Raw genomic sequence first — 24532 nt, 5'->3', positions numbered from 1 at the left:
AAACGAAAGTGACGATTTAAGGATTTGAACAAACTTTACGTTGATAGGACAATTGGCTATTGTACGTTTTGTAATGTATCTTATCAGAGAAAAATGCCACTTTAATCTCTTAACAGGCTCCTTTCGTTCCTTCTATAAACCCAGTATTCACTATAAAATATGGCTCAAGTCTGGTCTTGAGAGACAAGATGGACTATCTGTTCATTGAGAGATCAGTTTATGTGCTGCCTTTAGTAGCAGGGTGCTGCAAAGTGAGAGACAGACAGGTTGCTCATAGCTGTAGTAACTGATATATCTCACCAACCTCGGTGCTGGATTGGCCGCCTATACTGTTCTTTAAATTGGTGTTCTGGAGGAAAAAAAAATGTAATCAACTCGTGTCAGAAAGTTATACAGATTTGTACTTTACTTCTATTTAAAAGTCTTCCAGTACTTATCAGCTGCTGTATGTCTTACAGAAAGTGGTGTATTCTTTTCAGTCTGACAGTGTTTTCTCCCCAGGAAGCAAAATGTTCTCCAGTGGAAATATGTATTCCATATCATTATTGGTGTTATGTAATTCTCTGAATAATGGGGGCTGGGGGGGTATTTCATTTGTACCCTTAGTCATTCTTACCGTTGCTTTCCGAGGAGAGTGATAGAAGTGCGGCCATTACACGTCTATCATAAACTTCTCCCCGTTATAAGGTTGAAAGGATACGGCAGAGCTCATGCTCTCGATTTGTTCTCTTTCAGAAGTGAATAGATCTTTTCTGTTGATGTTTTTCATTCCACATGAAAGTGATTAGGCCCCGCCGCGCCTCGGCCGCATTCATTCCTCCCCAGCTTCTCCGTCGGCTTATGCCGTATGGTTTCGGAATATGAAGAGATGAATATTTTCAGACCTTGATAAAAATCAATAGTTGGATATAGCCGAAGCGCTGCTCTTCTGGGAGGAATCCATAGAGAAACGCAGGCAGCCACTTTTTGTTTAATATTCTTACTGTTCTCTTGAACTATAGATTGTTGTAAAGTAATGTAATCCACTGTGCAACGCCGCTGTGGAGTTCAATGCATTTACGCCGTATGTTTATTTTACATTAAAATAATTTTCTCAACATCAGGCTTGTAAAGTTTTTACTGAGTATTGCTAAAGCCCAATTCGTATCACGAAATCTCTCGACATACAGGATAAACATGTCCACGGGGGTTCATTGTCACACAGAGGGCATTGGGTTGGCTAATGGGGAATCCCTTAAAGGTGTTATTTCCGTAGCTGATCCTGTGAGTCCACACTGAATAACTTCTCATCTCAAGAAAACTCCTTAAAGTAAAATGTATTTATTTAGCAGGTACCATATAAGTATGCGGTGAGCAAGTGCCAATCCGCTAGATCGGAATTCGCATACAGAGCCTAATTCACGGCTTGATAATCATGCGGGAAGGGCTGCAGAGACTTAGGGTATGTTCACACCTTGTTTTCGGTCCCACGTCGGGCTGCACGTCAGGAATCAGTGAAAAAAGGATGCGGACGTGCGGCCGACGGCCACATTGTCTTAAATGAGCAGGACTGAGTCATTACGTGACTGTGTTCTGCTCATTTGCGGGATGTACACTGCTTTTGTGCAGGACTCAAGCGTGGTCAACTACGCTTTTGAGTCCTGCAAAAAAGCAGTGTACGTCGCGCAAATGAGCAGAACAGTGTCACATAATGACTCCGTCCTGCTCATTTAAGTCAATGTGGCCGTCGGTTCACTGATTCCTGACGTGCAGCCCGACGTGGGACCGAAAACGAGGTGTGAACATACCCTTAACTAGTGATGTCTGTGCAACCCTTGCGTTAAACGCCGTCCATATATAAGAAATAATAAAAATGTTATTCTTACCTCTTCACACTCCCCTGGTGTCCTCCTGATGCGTCTTAGCTGACACTTTGGTAGATGAACCTGTCTCTGCATTGACAGCCTGCTCAGCCAATCGCTGGCCATGGTGCTCTCCTGTCTCGGTCAGTGATTGGCTGAGCGGGATGTCACTGCAGAGACAGGTTTGTCTGTGGAAGTGTCGGCGAACAGTGGGGGGGACCTAGAGACACAGCAGCAGGATATGGGGAGTGTGGAGAGGGAAGGATAACGTCTTTATTATTTTCTGTATACAGACGCTGGGGTACTCCTTTAATCAGCTGTCGGCCGCACATCCGCTATTACGCAGAGTGATGTACATCTGGCATTCAAAGATTTTTAAATATGTTGAAAGACGATGATCAGCCACAAGCGAATGATTGCTCTCTTGTTGCTGTCTTTATTACACAGGGCGACAAATTATGGGACCCCCATTGATTTTAGGAAAGAATCTGTTTCCTTGCCCAGCAGTGCTCCTGGCCATCTCACTGTACAGCTACAACTGGCATCATCTACTTCAAATGGAAGTGCCACAGAAACCCACACAGAGGGTGACCAGGTGTTTCTATGCTGGGATTTTCAGGAACATGGTGGTCCTGGAGGTCAGACCCCCAATAATCATAGTGATGGCTTATGCCAGGGACATGTCATTGCGTTGAGATGTGCAAAGTAGCTCTCCTCCCAATAGAAAGAGAACTTATAGGATGAACCATTACCTCTTCAGTCATCACTTTGAGATAGGAATACCCCTTTATGTGAATTGGTAACTAGAAATGCAGTCTTTTCTACAGCTTGTATGCGTCTCTGCAGTAATAATATATGACGTGGCTGCAGTGATGACTGTGCTGCTGGAAGATCTCCATTCTGCAGCTATAGAAGTGCAGCGGATATGCAGTCCCCATGCAGAGATTGGACGTATTCTGCAAAGGTGCATTATGCAGTTACAGGAGCCCAGCCCAGCGGGTAGATCTATTACATGTAATCCACTAAAGAGCCTGGTGTAAACACAGCTCACTTCTCTGCTCTTTTCCGACACGTCCCTTAAACCTTTGTTTTCTGATGTCGCTAATGCAGTTAAATACACAAGCTTCTACTTCTAGCCAGCATTGACCGTGCCAAACATTCAAGATAATCTAGAGAGCCTTCTTCTGCAGAGAACTAGCACTTCAGTCCTTAGCAAGTAATTCAAGAGCCCAAAAATCACTTTACCCAGAGTAAACCAGGAGAGAGCGCGCGCGCGCACACACACACACACACACACACACACACACACACACACACACACACACACACACACACACACACACACACACACACACACACACACACACACACACACACACACACACACACAGTGGTACCTCGGTTCTCGAACTTAATTGGTTCCGGAACCAAGCGGTTTGAAAACCGAGCAGTGTCTTCCCATAGGAAATAATGTAAATGTGATGAATTGGTTTCAGCAGCCACCAATAATTACCTACAATACTCATTTATTACACTGATAAGTGCTCAGTATAATCACTACAGTACAGTACAGGACAGCGCTATACTGTACAGGACATTAAAGGGGTAGTGCGGTGGTAAAAAATTATTCACAGACTAACACATTACAAAGTTATACAACTTTGTAATGTATGTTATGTCTGTGAATGGCCCCCCTCCCCGTGTCCCACCACCCCCGCCCGTGTACCCGGAAGTGTTTGGTGCATTATACATTACCTGAGCCGTCCGCCTTCTTGTGCCAAACGTCATCTTCGGACGGACGAATCGCTGCCGCCGTCCCCCCTCCGCCGCGTCATCAGCCGCTCAGCCGCGATTGGCTGAGCATAACTGTGCTCAGCCAATCGCGGCTGAGGACAGTTATGACGCGGCAGAGGGGGGTCGACGGCAGCGATTCGGGCGTCCGTTGATGACGTTTGGCACAAGAAGGCGGACGGGCTCGACACGGATCAGGTAATGTATAATGCACCACACACTTCCAGGTACACGGGCGGGGGTGGTGGGACACGGGGAAGGGGGCCATTCACAGACATAACATACATTACAAAGTTGTATAACTTTGTAATGTGTGTTATTCTGTGAATAATTTTTTTGCGCCGCACTACCCCTTTAATGTCCTGTATAGTGCTGTTCTGTACTGTACTCGCCAGGTACAACCCACCATCCACGCTCGCAAAAACGTTCGAAAACCGAACAAAGTTCGAATTCCAAACACTACTTCTGGGTAAATTTTCGTTCGAATACCAAGCAGTTCGAGTTCCAAATCGTTCGAAAACCGAGGTATTACTGTATAAGCATTTTTCTGGGTTAACAAGCTGAGGCTAAAGAATAGCCATTCTACAGAGCGCTAGATGGCGGTTGGAGTTCCTCCTGCTCATTCTCGGACCAGTGCCGCCAGTCACTGGCCCCAGTGGTTACATACATACACATTATGGCATGTGACTGCTGAGGCCGATGACTGGCTGCAGTGTCCAGTGCTTAATTCCTATTTAGTTGCACTGTCCATAGACTTCTATTAAAGCCTGTGTTGTGCAGTTGGACGGAGAAAGCAATGAACTGGGAGTAAAGCACCTAACTGCATGCTTCTCTTGGCTTATTCTCATGATCAGGGGGATGCAGCACTGCTTCATTCACTGGGGTGTTTTTTGTTTTTTGCTTAAAGGAGAAGTCTGGCGAACATTTTTATTAAAGTATTGTATTGCCCCCACAAAAGTTATACAAATCACCAACATACACTTATTACGGGAAATGCTTATAAAGTGCTTTTTTTCTCGGCACTTACTACTGCATCAAGGCTTCACTTCCTGGATAAAATGGTGATGTCACTTCCTGGATAACATGATGATGTCACGACCCGACTCCCAGAGCTGTGCGGGCTGTGGCTGCTGGAGAGGATGATGGCAGGGGGACACTGAGGGACACAGGGCACTAGAGGGACACTGAGCATCCCCATGCCATCATCCTCTCCAGCAGCCATAGCCCGCATAGCTCTGGGAGTTGGGGCGTGACATCACCATGTTATCCAGGAAGTGACATCACCCTGTTATCCAGGAAGTGACATCACCATGTTATCCAGGAAGTGAAGCCTTGATGCAGTAGTAAGTGCAGGGAAAAAAACACTTTATAAGCATTTACCGTAATAAGTGTATAATTGTGATTTGTATAACTTTTGTGGGGGCAATACAATACTTTAATAAAAAATTTTGCCGGACTTCTTCTTTAACTATTCACATTTTGATGGAAGTGAAAGTCTAACCCATAACTGTTAAAGGGGTTATCCAGTGCTACAAAAACATGGCCACTTTCTTTCAGAGACAGCACGACTGTTGTCTCCAGTTCAGGTGCAGTTTGCAATTTAACTCCATTCACTTCAATGGAACTGAGCAGCAAAACCCCGCCCAAGCTGGAGACAAGAGTGGGGCTGTCTCTGGAAGAAAGTGGCCATGTTTTTGTAGCGCTGGATAACCCCTTTAATGGTGGAGGAGGCGGCAGGATAGTGATTACTCTCTAGTTACGTGATGGGAAGTCTGTCTATACCTTCACGTTTGCTGCAGTCATGAGTGGGTTAATGTGATCTTCAGTGTGGAGTCTTGCTGGTGGTGTAAGGCTTTATAATCTTCATTATTTCATTAAAGGGAACCTGTCACCCCCTGTGCCGGGGTGACAGGCTCCCGACCCCCCGTTAGAGCCCCCTATACTCACCTAATCCCGCCGGGTCCCGCTTCTGGAGGTGGTCGGGTGACTGAGATCTCAGCCGCTGCAGCCCGGCGCGCTGAGAGATGAGTCCAACACCCATAGAGAATGACGGAGCGCTGGACTCTCCTGTCATTCTCTATGGGTGTTGGACTCATCTCTCAGCGCGCGCGCCGGGCTGCAGCCGCTGAGATCTTCATCACCCGACCACCTCCAGAAGCGGGACCCGGCGGGATTAGGTGAGTATAGGGGGCTCTAACGGGGGGTCGGGAGCCTGTCACCCCGGCACGGGGGGTGACAGGTTCCCTTTAATGGGTATTAAATGTGAGCGTGCGGAGTCAGCGCTTACGTCTCATCGACGCCCTAGACTGTAAAGTGCAGGCAACAGATTATCTCACCATCACACGCCGCTTGCAGGGATTTATTGGCAAATAAAATCTAGTGACATATGGAGTCCTATGACACAGCGATTGCAGAGGTTGTATGCATTGGAATATTAATGTATGGGAGCCCATTTATAACAGGTGGCACAGCACTCTGCTGGATTCGTCATGCCGCATGTCAGTGAAGCCCAACTATAGCTGGCCATACATCTTCCTGCGTCCATACTGTATGTGCTGCAGTATTGTATTTAGCCACAACACAAGTTTATTAAAGGTACCCATGTAATAAACCTCTAAGATTGGTACTTGTTCAGGAAAACAAGTCAGATTTTCTGAGAATCCAGCTGCCTCTTAACCTTGTTTGCTTTCAAATAAATTGCCGGCGAACCCCTCAGATCAGGACGCCTAATAGGATTTGAACATTGAATTAAAGTTTCAGGGCATAGTTTATCCACGGCGCTCAGTGCAGGATAGCAGAGCGGGAGATTTATTGGTGGTGTGAGGTTGAAGCCTTTAAATATATATGACTTGTTTCATGGTCAGCCCAACGCAGTGGCTAATCCAGTGTGTATAAGAGGTAATGCCTATGTGGCTGTTTTTTATTCCTGATATTTTTTTTGTGCTTGCCTGTGTATGGAGATCTGGCATCAAGGTGTTTGCAGAAGAGCCTTTAAAGGGGTACTCCGGGCTGTGTGTATTTTGAGTGTACAGCCAGGGAGGAAGTAAATATAGAAGCTGCCGGTTACTTACCTCCCCAGTTCCTGCACTGGGTCACTTCCGGGTTCCAGTGGCCGAGGTGGGACTCCGCTACAAATTCTAAATGGCTGAGCTGCCCTGAGACGTCACGTCTCAAGCCGCAGCTCAGACCAGGGAGTAGTAGCAGGACGGGAGAATGGGGCGGCGCAATCCGGGACCCAGCACTGGAACCAGGGAGGTAAGTGACCGGCGGCTTCTGTATCCACCTCTCCCTGGCCGTACACTCAAAATACACATAGCCCGGAGTACCTCTTTAAATGTTCCCATACACTTTATTCTTATGTTGGCCAAACCTGCTGCTCATGGCAGGTTCAGCCCTTAGTATAAAGTGGATGGGGCTCTTCCAACATTCCTTCGACAGTTGATGGAATTTCACTGCCCCTTTGTTCTTAGAGAGAAACTGCTGCAGCTTACTCCTCTCCATAGATTAAAAAAAATGTGTTTGTCTCATGGATGTTTCGGTAGGGTGTTCCTTTCATGGTAACATCCACATTATGCCACAACCCAAAGTTTCCACGAGAACATTCTCCATCACACGAACTCCATAATCTTGTCTTCTTTCCACAGTGTGTTCAGGTGCCCATACTTATATCAATATCATATCAATAACTATTGAATGAATGTTCGTTAAGTCTACAGTGATCTCGGCCAACCCCCACATACACATTAACATTTGGCACGGCCAAACATTCATGTGTCATCTATGGGAAGAGGCAAGTTTGGGAAAACATTGATACAGCCTTAGGCCATGTTTGCCCAGACTTCCACCTTCTTCAGCCACCGGTATTCAAATGCTGTACGATCATTGTTGGGCTCATCTCTAGTCTACACTGTTTAACATCTTGGAGGGGGGTGTATGGGGTGGTGGGTGGTAGGGGGACAGCTTCTATGCATGCACCAGTGTAATTCAAAGGGGCTTACTTCAAGTCTAGGCTTTACACCTGTGGCGGTGATGTGGCGTCTTGTATATCTGTAGTCTCTGACTGTAAGCACCTAATCTATACAAGGCTTTCTATTCCTAGAAATATCTCTGGCATGTCAATTACCCGGCTGCCTATAGATATTTTTAGCTCTCCCAAGGTCTTCTCTCCGTGAGCAGAAATTTACATTTTGCATTATCTGAAATATCTTTTCATATTTAGATGGCAGACAACAGTATTGGTGAATATCCAGTGCTGACATTACTGCACGGAGTAGAGCGTCACTTATGTTCAGATCAAGCTCTTTATGGTACGGACTATTATGGCCTTGGTCACTATCAAACACTGCATGTAAGGGGTTTAACAGCCAGGATCAGAGCTATCTCCAATCCTGGCCATTGCTGGATATCATCTGTGCTGTGTACAGTGATTTGTTTTATGAGACAGGAGTACTGGCAGTCTTGAGGACAGACAGAGTGTGGAGAGTCTGCACGCTTAGAGGAGTGTAAACACAGATATGCAATGGAAAGTATGGAGGAAGGGCAGAGTGATTGTCCGAGCTTCTGATCAGTCAAGTAGATATGATTGCTTAAGCCCCTATTACAGGGGGCAACTGCGACCATGTGAGTACAGGGGGGAGCTGCAGGGGGGGGGCTGCCCGTGTGATCGCTAGATCGTCCGGGAAGACCATAGCAGATAGCAGCGATCCGCTGCCGCCACTCCTATTCTATATATACATACTGTACATGTGTGACTGAAGCCTCATTCAACCACAGGGAAGCAGGACCTCCATTCTCATGATTTGTTAGGTTCTTAATAGTTGGACCCCTAACGGTTAAACACTCATCAGCTATTGTCATTTGTGGGATAACCCTTTAAGGCATCCTCAATTAAAAAAAAAGTTTTGATGTGTCATAAAAAAAACAGAAGTGTTATTGGTTGTTGGTCCAGGTGCTGAGACCCCACAATCAATGCAATAAGGGGTCAGGATCCCTCAGCTGCAGCGTTGCATCAATTGTGTTCTGGGCAGTAATTCCATGGATATCGTGAAACATCAGGTAGACGTCGGAAGCTTTGTTAATGCTGCTGATGCTTTTCTAATTATCTCAAATTACTAAAATTGAGAGAAATTAAGTTGTAAATCCAACAAATTTTTCTTGAGCCGCTCGGCGTCGTACAGGAGTAAGGAGAGACGGCGTCTGTGCTGCCCCGTATTCTACTCTACAAGTCGCTGTGTAAAATATTCAGCAATGCAGCATAAATTATCCTTGATGATGTGAAGTACGATTGTGTCCTGTATGGCCCTCGCTCGGCTTCGGGATTTGCACTTCTGTCAGTTTATGAATGATTTATTCCCGACTACAATAGACTCTTTACAACCATTGGAGGTGATGCAATATGAATGGAACTAGTTGGATTTTGGTTTGGTTTCCTGTGTGTGGGTTAAGTCGCATTTCATACGGTCTGTGAATGTTCTGAACCATACAGAAGGATTCCCAACTTCAAGGAAAGTTGTTAAATGACAAAGAAATACCAGGAATATTTCACTGAATGCTGCCGGTTTCCAGAGATTTTAACAAATAAAAAAAATCTGGGTCTGTGACTTAAGGTGGGAGACCATTAGTGTGATAAAAATCTTATCCTATTGAAATCCAAATGGGAGGAGAAGCTAGCTACTTCCTTTCTCCATCCTAGTCTGCCAGCTTTTATTCTGAAATCTAAATGGGAGGAGAAGCTAGCTACTTCCTTTCTCCATCCTAGTCTGCCAGCTTTTATTCTGAAATCCAAATGGGAGGAGAAGCTAGCTACTTCCTTTCTCCATCCTAGTCTGCCAGCTTTTATTCTGAAATCCAAATGGGAGGAGAAGCTAGCTACTTCCTTTCTCCATCCTAGTCTGCCAGCTTTTATTCTGAAATCCAGTTAGAAGGAGAAGCTATCTACTTTCTCTCATTGTTCCAAGCTGTCAGCCATATTCATTTTTATTGAAATCGATATAGGAGGAGAAGTTAGCTACTTCCTTTAACTGTCCTACAGTGTGAGCTATAATAATTTCTGTTGAAAAACAATTGGGATGAGGTGCTAGCTACTTAATTCTTTATCAATTTATTAGATTTTTGTACATTCTAGTCATGTAAGTATCTAGAAAAAAATGTAAAGGGTGTATGCACCTTCAATAAATGTTGGGCAAACAATTATTTGACGGACAGTTTTGCCTCCCGTCCTCCTCATACACGTGAATCTTTGGCATGGCTGAACGTTAATGTGTTAATGTGCTTCAGCGAGGCAGCTCTGGCATCAGGTTATCCATCACGCCCAACACTTATTTCCACAAACATCATCTGTCTGTGGAGAGTTTAAAAGCTTCCATACACCTTTAGGCTATGTTCACACTGCGTATGAATCCGTCCGTAGTGCGAACCGCGAATATACGCATGTAGTTTTGAGGTTGATGCGTTCGCTTGAAAGTATACGATATACGCCCGCACAATGCACACTACGTATGAGCTTACGGCCGGATCGTATACGGCGCCGTCAAAAATGAACAAGACCATTGTTTGAGGACTGAAATGTTGAAACTCACGCCCGTGGATTTCCATGTGGTCCCGTACAAAGTACTTATTTCAGCCAAATTGAACTTAAAGTAAATGACCTGCCTCAGATCGCTTCGAAACAAGCTAGGGAAGCATAACTGTACTGCGGGCGTATGTTCGCGGTTCGTACGCATCTGGCCACATTTCTATTTTTCTCACGCCCGTAGTTTCAGCTTCACATGTACGGCATCGTAAGAACTGCGTACGGATTCGTACACAGTGTGAACTTAGCCTTATACTGTGAACCAAACCCACACCAGTGCCAGCTTCGTCCAACATTCACGGAAAGTGTATGGGAATATGAAGCAGGCTAAGAGGAAGAGAGAGGCGCCATAGGGTAATAACATCAATACTCGGGTGGGAAGGGGGAGCACATATGGTTATGCTCACCTTTTTGTGTTGTACAAAGAGTACAACACCTAGTAGCGCTTATCAACGAAGACAGACGGAGTAACCGCAGCAGCCAGTCCCAGAGTTTGCTGTCGAGGATCCTGAGCCACGAGATCCCGATGCCAGAGAATGGAGATGTGTCACAGCCTCAGAGTTATGCCGGGCTAGAGTAGAAGGACTTTGTTCGGACATGTCTCTTTTAAACTTGATAAAGAGGTACTACACCTCGAAACGCGTTTCTGAGACAATAAATCATCTCTTCAATATATGTTTGAACTAAGTACCGTTCAGCGCCCAACAAGGTCCTTCTACTCTAGCCCGGAAAGTGTATGGGCACCTTAATACCTACTTCATGTGTATAGTTGTTAATTGGTTACAAGCTGCTTGTGTATTCAGGGGTGCAACTAGAATTCGTAAGGTTCTACAGGAAAGTAACACAGCAGCAATAAGTAATGGCATGGACAACAGCGCCATATATCAGATATCCAACATAGTAGCACAAAGCCAAAAACTTGTTATTCCCTGCGACATTATACATTACCTTTACCACCTGACTGGCCCTATAACCTTTGCTACCGCTGAGTTTACCTACATCCATGAAGGTTGTTGTATTCACCATGCTTGTGTATTGGGACTGTCCTTCAAAAGTTGGGACTGGCACAAATTTTTTTTTATCTATAGGTCGCACATGTATAGGGGAATTTAAGGGGTATTATCTGTTACTGGAAAGCTCATGGCTCTTTTTAATCTAGTAACTTCTTTTCCTATTTGGGTCTCCGTTGGATGCTGTATCCTCCATTGTTCCTTTTTTGTCTCTCTATAGCCCTGTTAATCCCATTTGGCTCTTTGTTGGGTCTAGTAGCCTCTGTTACTATTTGGCTCTCCGTTGGGGTCTTGTAACCTTTGTTCCCATTTGGGTCTCCGTTGGGTCCTGTATCCTCAGTTGTTCCTTTTTGTCTCTTTATAGCCCTGTCATTCCCATGTGGCTCCTTGCTCGGTCAAGTAGCCTCTGTTGTTACTATTTGTCTCTCCATTGGGGTCTTGTAACCTTTGTTCCTATTTGGGTCTACGTTGGGTATCATAGCCTCCATTGTTCCCTTTTGGCTCTCCGTTGTGTCCTTGTAGTCTGTTAGCATTTGGGTCTTCCTTGGGTCTTATAACCTTTTGTTCCCATTTGGGTCTCTGTTTGGTCTTTTAGCCTCCTTTTTTTCCATTTGGCTCTTTTTTGGGTCTCTGTTGGGTTCTTTTAGCCTCTGTTGTTCCCATTTGGCTCTCCATTGGGTTCTTGTAGCCTCCGGTGTTATAGGATCAATTGTCCTCCAGAGTAACTTACTTTATCCCCATGACTGTATGGATTTATGATATATATTTTTGCTTGTCTTGCAGTCGAGTTATCCAGGTCTTTACTTCCAGGCCGATCTTGAGCCTTTCTTCGCATCTCCCTAGATTTAGCTGAACTAATTACACCTTTTATTTATGATTCTCGAAGGCGATGTCGATAAAATATATTCCCTCTATTCTGCAGAGGATGCCGGCACGCACAATGCCATCTACCTATTTCATGTTTTATTGTGCAGCTGGAAAATGAGATTTGTTTTTCGATAGCGCATGGTGAATTCCCTGGAAATCTCATGTGTTGTATTAAACTGTTGAGTAATCATATACGAACGTGATGACCTGCACGGAGATTATTCCTCCAAAGCATCATTTACCAGCATTCGTGCAGCCATCTTGTTTGCTCAGCACATCCTGAAATACTGTTTATATCTCTATTATAGCTCGGCTTACATAGTCCCGTATCAGGTTGACATATAATGATGTAATTGTCACACATGATCAGCATACAGTGTGGTAACATTACATAACGTGTATAGGATCCACCTTATTTAATGCCGGGATGTTGATGTTACCCTCAAAGGTGGTGAATAATATATGTACTGTGGATAATGACTTTTTTTTTTTTTTTTTTTTTTCTTTTAGAGAACTGTATATAATGTCACCTACTAGGGCACTTCTATTGCGTACATTTTCCTTGTAACAGGAAAACCAACTTCCCTCATTTGTGGTATAACAAGAACCTCAGAACGTTACTCTTTTTGTCTCACCCCTAAAACCTCAGAACACCACTTTTCTGGTGTATATACTAGAGATAAGTGAACCTCAAGCTTGTGGCATATGATTATCGGTGGCTAAAGAGGTTGGATGGAACCCTAATGAGTCCTGGAAAACATGGATACAGCTTATGGCTTTGATATTAAAGGGGTTATCCAGCGCTACAAATGCATAGCCACTTTTGCCCCGCTCTTGTCTCCAGATTGGGTGGGGTTTGAAACTCCATTGAAGTTCCAGTGAAGTAAATGGAGCTTAATTGCAAACCACACTACCAGGAGACAAGAGTGGGGCAAAAACGGCCATGTTCTTATTGCGCTGGATAACCCCTTTAAAGTTTACTTGGGTTAATAAAAAATCTAGATAACCATTGGCCACATCCATAAGAGTACCTGCAAGTGTGCATCTATAGGAGTATTCTTGTCTATAAGGCAAGGTTGGACAGTCAGTACAGGTTCTCCATTGCAAAATACATTTAGGTAACCACACAAAAAAAAAGTAGCATTCATTATTTTTATTTTTTTTTGGTTATAATTGGCAGGTGCCATTATAAAATGGCGGGCATCAGATGGAAACCAGATGAACCCAATTAAAATTAATGGGGTCTTTCAATATCCACTAGTGTCCATTGTGCAGTGTCTTCATGGCTCTGTTTATAGCCTTAAAATGGTTCTGCAACCAAGACCAAGTTGGTCAAGGTGTGCCTACAGAAGTAGTGACTAGGGTGTGCCTATGCTCGGTTCACATCTATTAATTCCCCATGTAGAGCACAGTGGCTTTTTATTATAGACAAAGCTTTGGCACAACCTACTTTACTTTCAACTCTGGGTATTGGGCAAGGTATCGACTAGGTGAACGGAGGGGCTCGGCCTACGTGTGAAATAAGTCCAACCATGCAAAAGAACCAGTGGCATTCCCTACGTAACTTCAGGTCCCTTTATTCCATAAGATGCACAAGTTCACATAGTGCTTGAGCGGGTGTGACGTTGCCGCTCTGTGCCCAGTGGTGGCTACAGGCAGTCAGAATTGTATTATTCTAAGTTTAGGTCTGTGAATAGGGAACGAGGATATGGAGCTGTGGTTGTCGTTTTGGTAATTTTCCTCCATTGGTTGCACCTCCGTTCCCCTTGTAGTTGTCGTGTTATGAGATAGTCAGGTGCTTTGCTCTGGGGTGTCCGGTGTACACTTCTCTGTATACTTCTGTGATGTCCTCGGGTCACGCTGCTCTCAGACGTCTGCTGTTTGCACCTCCTTATGTAACCTTCTCCATTGTTTATTTGTTTCTGTCCTCGTGTCATGAGGTGCGTGTGCTCAGAGTCAGACGGCTGCCACGTCACAGTAAGGCAGTGTTGACTTTCGCAGTATGGGGCGGTATTCTACATATAAACACTTTTTTTGCACTGATCACAGGGGATTCCCTTTTGCTGTTCTTCTATTGTCATATAGGAGGGGTATGTTGTACGGTTTATAAGCAACTAAAGCAAGACTCTTCATGTAAAAAATGTTCTTAGCACCTTATATTTGCAAATGTTGAAATATAATATAATCATTGGTGGCCCGTAGGCTTCCAACTGGGCTTCTGTAAAGCCGAACAGCGCCATATGTTGGCCCAGGTGACTTTTTTCAGGATGTGCCATCCTGTGTATGTACATGAGGGGCAGGACTATATCTGACTATTCTATAAGTACCCTGTTTCCCCAAAAATAAGACAGTGCTTTATATTAATTTTAGCTCCCAAGGATGCGCTATGTCCTATTTCCAGGGGATGTCTTATCTTTCCATGACGAAGAATTCACACTTATTGTTGAACAAACAGATATAAACATTTATTATATACTGTATAGTAGTTGTCATCACAAACCTTCATAACCAGACAAAACCAACCACCTTCCCCCTTCTTGCCCCCCCCCCATGTTATCACCCTGCAAACTCCATGTCTCTGTTTTTCCTGTTTTCAGCTTCAGTGTAGATGCCGACCAGCCTCTGTGCAGCCTCTCCTATACACTATATAGTCACTAAAAACAACAACCTGCAATCCTACCTCACTACAAACCTTCAAAAGTTCCCAGATCAGCAGTGAGCAATCCAACCTGTGAATCCAGCGTTTTCTGTGGCCACAGTGTCTGCACAGTGCACATTCTATTTGTCTCCTCCTCGTGCTCACGCATCCCCCTCAGTCCCTCCACCCTCCATAGACTATAAGGGTGCAAACACACAGGACGTATATGCAGCGAGTTTCTTGCTGCGTAAACGCAGTAAAACTCGCTGCATTTCCCGTCCCTGTGTAGTCAATGGCAGGCAAAATCGCAGCAGGGATAAACATTGTCTGCAGCCCGCCCTTTTAACCCCCCGGCCGCCGGAGCGTATACTTTACCTGGTCCGGCTTGCTGAAGACACCGGGAACCGCCGGAGCCGGGATCAGGTAAAGTATACGCTCCAGCCAGCCGCCCGCAGCCTCCTTAACACATCCTGCAGCCCCGGCAGCCCCGATCGCCCCCCCCCCCCGCAGCCCCCCCATCGCCGGGGGGGGGGGGGGTCCATCAGGGCTGCCGGGCGGGCGAGGGGATGATCGGGGCTGTTGGGGCTGCAGGATGTGTTGAGGCTGCGGGCGGCGGCTGGCTGGAGCATATACTTTACCTGGTCCCTGCTCCGGCTTGCTGAAGACACCGGGAACCGCCGGAGCCGGGATCAGGTAAAGTATACGCTCCGGCGGCCGGGGGGGTTAAAAGGGCGGGCTGCAGACAAATTTTGCCTGCCATTGACTACACACGGGATATGCAGCGAGTTTCACTGCTCATAGAAAGTGCAAACCTGTCTTCACTCTCCTTCTCTCTGCTGTAGACAGCTTTTTCTTGATAATGAACACATAAGCAGTGAGGAGGGACAACAGCCTTGTGAGTACAGAGAGAAGCACTTTTACCTAATAATAAAATCTACTACAGACTTAATAATATTCACTTGTACTATTGATTTCTGCAAAGTTTTTTGAAAATTAAATGTATAGATAAAAAAAAACATTTTTTTTTTTTTTTTTTATATTATATAGTATATCATATCAGCCTAACAAAGGCCAGTAAGGTGAATGGGGTGGCTATGGATGTATTTGACATATTTAACAGGAACTGTCAAGGTGCAAACGTTGTTTTTTTTTTTTTCCTTTCAAATCAACTGGTCGAAGCGAGTACCAGAGATTTGTAATTCTATTAATAGTTATCAAGCCTTTCAGTACTTATTAGCTGTTGTATGTCCTGCAGGAAGTGGTGTATTCTTTCTAGTCTGACACAGTGCTCTCTGCTGCCACTGCTGTCCATGACAGGAACTGCCTAGAGCAGCAGCAAATCCCCATAGAAAACCTCTCGAGCTCTCCAGACTGGTAAGAATGCACCAGTTTCTGTAGGACATACAGCAGCTGATAAGTACTGCAAGAATTGAAATTTTTTATAGAAGTAAATTACAAATTTCTGGCACCAGTTGATTTGAAATAATTTTTGGGGGTGAACAACACTTTTAATATCCTCATACACCTTCAATAACTGATGGCCAAACAATTGTTCAGCTGCCAAGAACTTTGTTCCCCTGGAACATCGAGCTGTGCAATACGGCCTTAGCTGAAGTGCCACCTATTGAAGTAAATAATCTAAAGGTCCTGGCGTTATACATGATATAGCCACAGAAAATCTTTTTCTTTCAAATCAACTGGTTTCAGAAAGTTATTTAGATTTGTAATTTACTTCTATTTAAAAATCTCAAGTCTTCCCATACTTATCAGCTGCTGTATGTCCCTCCAGTCTGACACAGTGCTCTCTGCTTCCACCTCTGTCCATGGCAGGAACTGTCCAGAGCAGAAGCAAATCCCCATAGAAAACCTCTCCTACTCTGTACAGTTCCTGTCATGGACAGAGGGGCAGCAGAGAGCACTGCGTCAGACTAGAAAGAATACACCACTTCCTGCAGGGCATACAGTAGCTCATAAGTACTGGAAGACTAGAGATTTTAAATAGAAGTAAATTACAAATCTATATATTTTTCTGTAACCAGTTGATTGGAAAGAAATAGATTTTCGCTGGATAACCCCTTTAAGTCTTGCATGCTGACCGATTGCACCACATTCTCTTGCTTTATTATGCAGCTTAGCTCTCTTCCAGAAGAAAAATACTAGCCCCACTAAAGCAGATTCTGGATACTTTATCAGTATTAAAGCAGTATACCGATTGGCTAGAGAGATGCCCTAGATGCAGGGAGGGGGAGTACTGACTTACATTGGAGAGACTTATTTTTCATGCAGTGCACCATGGGAATAGTATTCAGATTAAGCACACAGACTCCTCCGTGTATCTGATTCTTGTTTCTGTAGCTCAGAACTTCTAGCCCCCCTCCCACCACCATGTAAGTTGAGGTCACTGAATTTCTATTAGGTCCCCAGCAGAGAGAGAACAGCCGGCTCTGGCAGTCCTGATTTTATTACACATAAGAGAGGCGATAGATGGAAGGTGGATTGTTTCTCCGGACGTAAATCACATTTATCGCTGTGTTGTGGCAGCCAGGCTCGGCTACAAATAAATAAACCTGTGCTTTACAAAAAAAAGCACATCATGCTAAATATTTTTGGGGGGAGAGCACAGAAAATCGAAGCTCCATGATACATTGTGCAGGTTCTCTCCACCGAGACTAATGTGCTACGGTTCACAAGGACGCTGGGGATAGATTGAAATAGGTTCCATTGATTCATCTGTAAAAGCCGCCCTTTTAACGCTTACCAGTCAGTATTAACCATATATATTTGCTGTATATAATTCAAGAAACAAAAGGCTCCGTATGATTACACAGGTCAACAAATAAAAAAAATTTACTGGTGTCCAAAATATTTTAATGATTTTGGGGTATTTTTGGGGTGCTGATTCTGAATATGCTATCAGTTTTGCCAGATTGGCTCAAGTTTTTTTTCATGTCTTGTTCATTTTTGAAGATTACTTTCTAAAACTAGTTAAAATAAACTAAAATCAACATTTACTTTGTAAAATTTATTGTATTCATGACAATAGCAATAAAGTTAATGCGCGTGTAGAAAATTACGTCCTTTTTTTTTTTTTTTTTTTTTTTTTACACATTTCAAGAAAATTCTCAAAAATTTGAGCCAATCTGGCAAAACTGATGACATATTCAGAATCAGCACCCCAAAGTTACCCTAAATTCGTTGAAATATCTTTGGCCCCAAAAATGCTGTTGACCTGTGTTATTATTAGTATTATTGTTATTGTTGTTGTTGTTGTAGTAGTACTATTAGTAGTAGTAGTAGTAGTACTATTAGTAGTACTATTACTACTACTATTATAATTTGGGGAATTGCATTTACTGATGTATTTGTTTTTTCTGATGTACACTTAAAGGGCCCATGTGCTCTCCACTGTTCAACAAGGAGAGATGCAGCTAACGTTGGGTTGCTGGGGCAACCATACGATGGCCATCAAGTTTCTTGTGTAAGCCCTTTTGAATAGAATAGGGCTTATGCATGGAACTCGCCAGGTGTTTTTTGTTGCCTTGGCAACCCCACGATATAATTGGACTGACCCTTTAAAGATCTAAAAGTCGCATAAAGTAGTGACAGAAAAGCTGAACAGAATGATGTATCACTTACATTGTTCTGTGCAACTGATTCAGCGATATCCTCCTAAATAACATGGACAATAAGTAGTCCTCTCCATTATGTGCATGAGCCCAGTAGTCCAGGATATTCATTAGAAGCAGAAAACTCCACCCACCAGCTGCGGATTGGCAGTTATCTATCCATGCTGTGTATAGGCAGTCAACTGTCAATCAGCAGCTGAAGGGCGGGGTTAGGGGTGTGGCAAGACTCCTATTCTCCTGCATATTAGGAGAACGGCTGAACAGAATGATAGAAGTAATACATTGTTCTGTTCAGCATTTCTGTCACTAGTTTATGCTGCGTTCATTTAATGCAGTGTAAAACTAGTGACAGATTCCCTTTAAGGACTAAGAATAGTCCACTAATATCTGTTTACTGGGTGTCTGCCCCTCACTGATAACATGTAAAGGGATAAACGATGGCACTATAAAATGCGTGCTGCCTGGTAGTACAATGAATGAAAACTAGCTGCAGTACCAGGCACAGCCGCTACAGATTTGATGGAGCTGTGCTGGATAAAAAGGGATCTCTCTCTACCATAAAGTAAATCTATTTTGCATTGTGTGATGTAACTGCTGGAGAGGAGACTCTACTCATCCCTTTAAATGTTTTTATTTATTTTTTGCTGTCTTTTAGAGGTCGGATCCGCAGCTTCTTGCGCAATTCTACTATGCAGACGAAGAGCTCAACCAAGTGGCTGCGGAGCTGGACAGCCTGGATGGAAGGAAGGACCCTCAGAGGTGCACGCTGCTCGTCAACCAGTTTCGCTCATGTCAGGTATGTTTAATATATTGCTGCTGAACCTGTTTTTACCATGGTTGCTACTCTGGAAGTGGTAAAAGGTACAAAAGAACCTTTTTATTGCATGCCAACATTGGGGGTGCGGGGGTCATTTTCACCTGCACATAACAAGAGGTACAGGGACAAAAATCATTATGGGCAGTGGATAGGGTGGAAAACAAAAAATACACTTAGCTCCCATACCCCACCCGGTATCATCTTTTGGGACGGGACACATCGCTGCACGGGCACTGGGACAGGTGAATATGGCCTCTTATTTTTTATGTTCCCCCACCCCCAGCCCAAAATAATTTTTTTGCCTTCGCCTGGACTTCTCATTTAAATGTGATTGCAACCCACCTATTACTACAGAGCCCCATGGTTAACCTTGGCTGCAGTATTACTTTGTTGCTGTATTGCCTATCACTACATTATCCTTGTACGGTGTCATCATGTGCTCTTTATATCTGTGTGACGTAATATACTGTAGGTTTGTTTTCCTATGCTGTGAGGTCACAGTGTTGTACATGGTAACCTCTGTGTGTGTCATTCCTATGCTGTATCATGGTGTACATTATCCCCATATTAGGACTATATACAATGACATCACTGTGCATGTTTCCTATGACATAACTTTGTGCATTATGCAAAATTAGAGAGACCATTACATTCATTTAGCAAATTTGCCTCCTTCCTTTCATATGCCGCTCTTTTCATCCCATTGTTGACAGCTCATTGTCTAGGTTACCAACCACCACTCTGCTCTAAAAGCAGTGGTCTGGCTAATATATATTTGTGTGTGTTTGTGTGTGTATAAAGCTAAAGATGGGGGGGATTTATCAAACGTGGTATAAAGTGAAACAGCCAGTTTCACTTTACACTAAGTTTGATAAATCTCCCCTTTTATAGTCTACATATTTATGTATATAACACAGTATACACCATATGGCCATCAACATCTATATTATAACTTTATATACACACCAGCTAAACCACTGCTTTTAGAGCAGAGTGGTGGTTGGGAACCTAGAAAATGAGCTGTAAACAATGGAAGGGAAGGGAGCAGAATATCAGAGTATAACTTAATAATATTCAGAAGTATAACTATGTAAGTTCCTCTTTAAAGCAGTATTCCTATCTCATTTGTCAGCAGGTTAAAATGGTGGCGTGGCTACCACCTGTCCGAGCACTGATCTTGCCTTCCGCAGGGGTGTGGGGGGCAGGACTAAGCCGGATCGGTGCTTGGAGCGGTGGTAGCCACGTCCCAGTGCTCCTAACAGCTTACTGGGCAACACTAATAGCTGGGGAACGGTGCTGAGGATGAAGGTGACAGACTTTCCTTCATCGTCAGCGCCCCATGCCCACTAGGGAGCTATCAGCAGGTTAGATTTGTCTAACCTGCTTGATAGTTCCCCTTTAAGTAACCTGTTGGATCATTAGATCTGTGCAAAAGAACCCCAAAACTTAGGTGCCAGTTTAAATCTTCTCTTGCATTGGCAGTATATCTTCATGCTAGTATTAGGATGGATGCCACGTTACCATTTCCTTAGAAAATGTAAATTTCCGGAGTAGCAGCAGCAGCGTCCCGATAAATCACGGCGCAGTCAGTGTCATCTGGGCCGCATCAGCCGCTTTGTGTTTGTAAAAACAGCTGCCGGCGGCGGGGGCACCATGAAGATTTTTACCAGCCCTGCAATTTTTTAATCTTATCATAGAAAGTTTCATTGAAAATAACTTACCCTTAGAGGTTGCAAAAGACAACACTAAATGCAAATGAAGTTAGCCAGATGCCAGCGAACTCCCGGGGGCTTTATTATAAAGCTGATTAGAGTCTATAGATGTAAGTATTGCTTGTGTTTGTGTTCCTAGTTAAATACGTGCGCTGCCAAAAGAATACAGGCCAATAATGTGATAAACTGATGTTTAGGAAAGCGGAGTTTAAGCTATAAAAGAACGCTTTAGTTCCTGCCGAGCGAGATCCGCTTTCATCATTAACCCCCTGCTGCCTCCGAGAAGGAGCCGCCGCAAGATCAGCTAATGGCTGACATCAGATATGAAGGAAATCTTTGCATCAATGTCAATCATTTACACAAGCATGGCGGATGACTATGCTGCCTCCAGATGCTTCTACCCTTGCTTTGACTAGTGGCAATGTGACATGTTAAAGGGGCATCACACCTGTAGGAAGAGATGCTGATAGCTATGTCAATAGAAGGATCATGACTGCAGGGATTTCCTTAGACTTCCAATTAAAGAACTGTAGTCCGCTTCTCCCTATCCAGAAATGGCTGATGAAAGGGAATAGGAAATTGCATTCTACTCTTTTGCAAATGAAGACGAGAAAGAGCTTCTTAATTGTCAAGCTGAGCTGCAGTAAGCCAGCATGGCCACTATAGGAGCTGCCAGCTTCCCACTCTCTTTACTGTACTGCAGACATCGAGGCTCTCGTGGAGTACCTGGTCTGCACCCCCTGATCATATATTGAAGGGCAGATTGTCCAGACCCTTAACTGAATAGATGACCAATGAAAAATGCTCCTGTATCTGCATTGAGGATGAAGTCACCAGCTTGTGTTTGCCTACTCCATAGGAAAGTCTGATTGATGTCATTGTCTGGAATTAAATCTTAAGGCCCTATTACAGGGAGAGTTTCTGCCACATCCGGCAGATATCCCCCATTATAGATAAGCGTGACTCGAGCATAAGTCCACTCGCTCAGCTTTTGAATAACAATGGCTGACAAGGTTGCATACAGCCCTAGGGAATCCGCAAATACGGCTATTATGGCCAAAGTATACGTTATTATGTTGTGCACCAGGGTAGCAACATATTTAAAAAGCTTAGTCTTCCCTTTGTGCACTCCGCTGGTGTCCTCCTAAGTCACCTGTGGGTCCCCAGTTGAGCAGTCCCACCTCCACTTCTGAGACAGACCTGTCTGGCAGTGACGGCCTGCCCAGCCAATCACTGACCTAGATGAGACAGCTGCACAGCCATTAATTAGGTCTTTGGGTCCCCGGCTGAGTTATCTCGCCTCCACTTCCGAGACAGACTGGTCGTTCAGCCAAGGACCCAAAGATGTTGTAGGAGAACACTGGGGTAGCACAGAAAGGTGATAATATGCCGTTTTTTATGTTTTTTTTCTAGGGGCAGTAACATATTGAAAGTTTTTTTTTGGGGCAGGATACCCCACAATTTTCCCTTAACAAGGGAACTGCTAGCGGAATCATGTCACTAGTTTTATTGAATATAAATCAGTGGTAGATACTATTAAATGTGTACACAGAATGTCATACATGTCCTGGCCAATAAAAGCCCTTTTATTGCAGCACACACAGTATGGAATTCTGGTCAACACTGGAGCCGGCACCTCGACTGCCCTGGCCGTCTTGTTGCAGGAGTTTGCCTCCATAGACTTACTATAGACTAGAACCTGACTCCTGTAACAAGCCAGGGAAAGAAACTCTCCCAGCTCACTCTTTTGAGCGATTGGTGGGGGGGTCTAAACCCGAGGGCCCCAACAATCAATACTTTTTACATATAATAAAGGTTTGTTTTTTTTCAGTTTTTTTTACCTCACCTTAAGGTTTTAAGAACAGAATAAACAAGTTTCTTGCTACAAAATCCAGATGAATTTAACCTGCTGAAATGTCCCTATTGCACAGGAGACTCGAGGAGGAAGGTATGTGTCTTACCTGCCGTACCGGTGCAGTTAACCATGTGCTCCACAGTCCGGTGAAACCCTTAGGAGCACTGCCCACCCCTATAACGCTGATCCCACCCGCCCCCAGCCAGCCCACTCCATTCATTATCATTAGAAAGGGGTGGGACAGCCAGGGGCAGATGGTGCTGTAGGGGCGGGCAGTGCTCCTAATGGTCTCACCAGACCAGGGGAACATGACTAACTGCAGCGGAACAGCTCAGAGGAGGAAGGTAAGAGACATACCTTCCTCCTCTGCATCTTCTGTGCAATAGGGGGGCTATCAGCAGGTTAGGTTCATCTAACCTACTGATAGTTTCCCTTAACCCACTTTACTAGAGAAGTCAAAATCTGTAGCCTATCCACCGCATGTGACCATACCCTGTCCTCCAGCATTTTATAGGAATGCTGAAGGCCATTTTATAGGAAAGTACTTGGTAAAACAGCGCGAAGAGGTGCTTTTTAATTCACGATGTATGGTGGGAAAGGCTAGTGACTGATTCGGCTCTGCTATATCTGTAAATACTGAGAAATTAAATAAATACCTTCTGACAGAAAGAGCAGCGTGATAGCGCGGTGTCTTGCTGACAGCATTGTGCTCTGTCACGGTGCGCTATCCATGTCTAGGCAGTGCTGGAAGTTTCCGTTCACTTATTTACATGGTTGTGCGGCTGCTCCGTCATCGTGAACTATCAAAGACTCTCAGATCGGTGAAGAATTAATAACTGGGATAATCAGACGTTCATTAGACTGCAGCTTTTTTTTTCTTTTCTTACTCTTTCTGCCCGCCTTCGTTGTTTGCTTTTTGCACGGTGACGAGCTTAGGTAATGGCTGTCATTGTGATGTGTAATGAGCGCTAACTACATGGGGACGTCTCCGAGCGTGAAGTGTGCAGCGCGCCTCATCTCCGGGCCCAATGAGCTGTGCAATGTGCTGCTGTCTCCCTACAACGGGCACTCGCCTCCTTTCCACAAATGCTTCCTCCTGCAATGCCAATAAATCTCCACCCTCATCGCCAGAGAGAAAAAGAGAGAGAAGCCATCCAGGGGACGGACTGCTAAATATCCACGCAATTTGCATTTCTCCGAGCCGATGATGATAAATCTTTAGATTAGTCAATAAATGCAGGAGATGGGGCTTCAGCTGCCTCCGCTTGTTTGATTTATTCAACCAAAACTACATCCACTAAAAATTTACGTGCAAAAGTTAGTTATTTGAAAAAAGTTCCTAACTTCTGGTAGCGCCGGATTTATGGCGCACGTCAGTCTGCAATTCAGTGCAGATATTTCTCGGCTATAAAGTTGGCTCATTGTTGGTTTATTGATATGTTTTCGGGTTGTCTGTCAAAAATGATCCTGCCTAGAATGGCACACTTTGTTATAGAGTTGGGACTCATTGTCACGTAGCTGGAATGGTAAGGATATAGCGGTCTAGTTACCGAGTAAAGTATCTATTGTGACAAATCTGCAGCCCCCTCAAAGACTGGGTAAGCGACATGTTGAGTAATGATCCCGTTTGGAGCCAAAATATTATATTTGGGAATTGTCTTCAGTTCAGGTGTCGTTTATCTCTCCTGTCCGGCCCCCGTCCGCCCCATGTGCAGGAGTGTTCTGCACGGCTTTGTACTCCTGTGTTCTCTATGGGTTAAAGTGTCACTGTCATCATAAAAAAGTTTAGACATGTCGTAGAGGC

General features: G+C 44.3%; 1 protein-coding gene across 3 annotated transcripts in view; it reads left to right on the top strand.

Annotated features, from left to right (window-relative positions):
* Positions 1-24532, top strand: part of ZFYVE28 (zinc finger FYVE-type containing 28) — a 119812-nt gene that overhangs the window by 46727 nt on the left and 48553 nt on the right. For 2 of the 3 annotated variants that reach the window (XM_069977319.1, XM_069977318.1), the window contains exon 2: positions 19000-19140. In XM_069977319.1, the coding sequence (XP_069833420.1) occupies positions 19000-19140 (141 nt within the window). Of the gene's footprint in view, positions 1-18862; positions 18907-18999; positions 19141-24532 lie in introns of those variants that run through there. The other variant, XM_069977320.1, reaches the window with a different exon arrangement.

Source organism: Dendropsophus ebraccatus, chromosome 7, assembly GCF_027789765.1.
Source record: "Dendropsophus ebraccatus isolate aDenEbr1 chromosome 7, aDenEbr1.pat, whole genome shotgun sequence".
Classification (NCBI taxonomy): domain Eukaryota; kingdom Metazoa; phylum Chordata; class Amphibia; order Anura; family Hylidae; genus Dendropsophus; species Dendropsophus ebraccatus.
The sequence above is the reverse complement of the archived record's forward strand: the minus strand, read 5'-3'. Positions and strand labels throughout refer to the sequence as shown.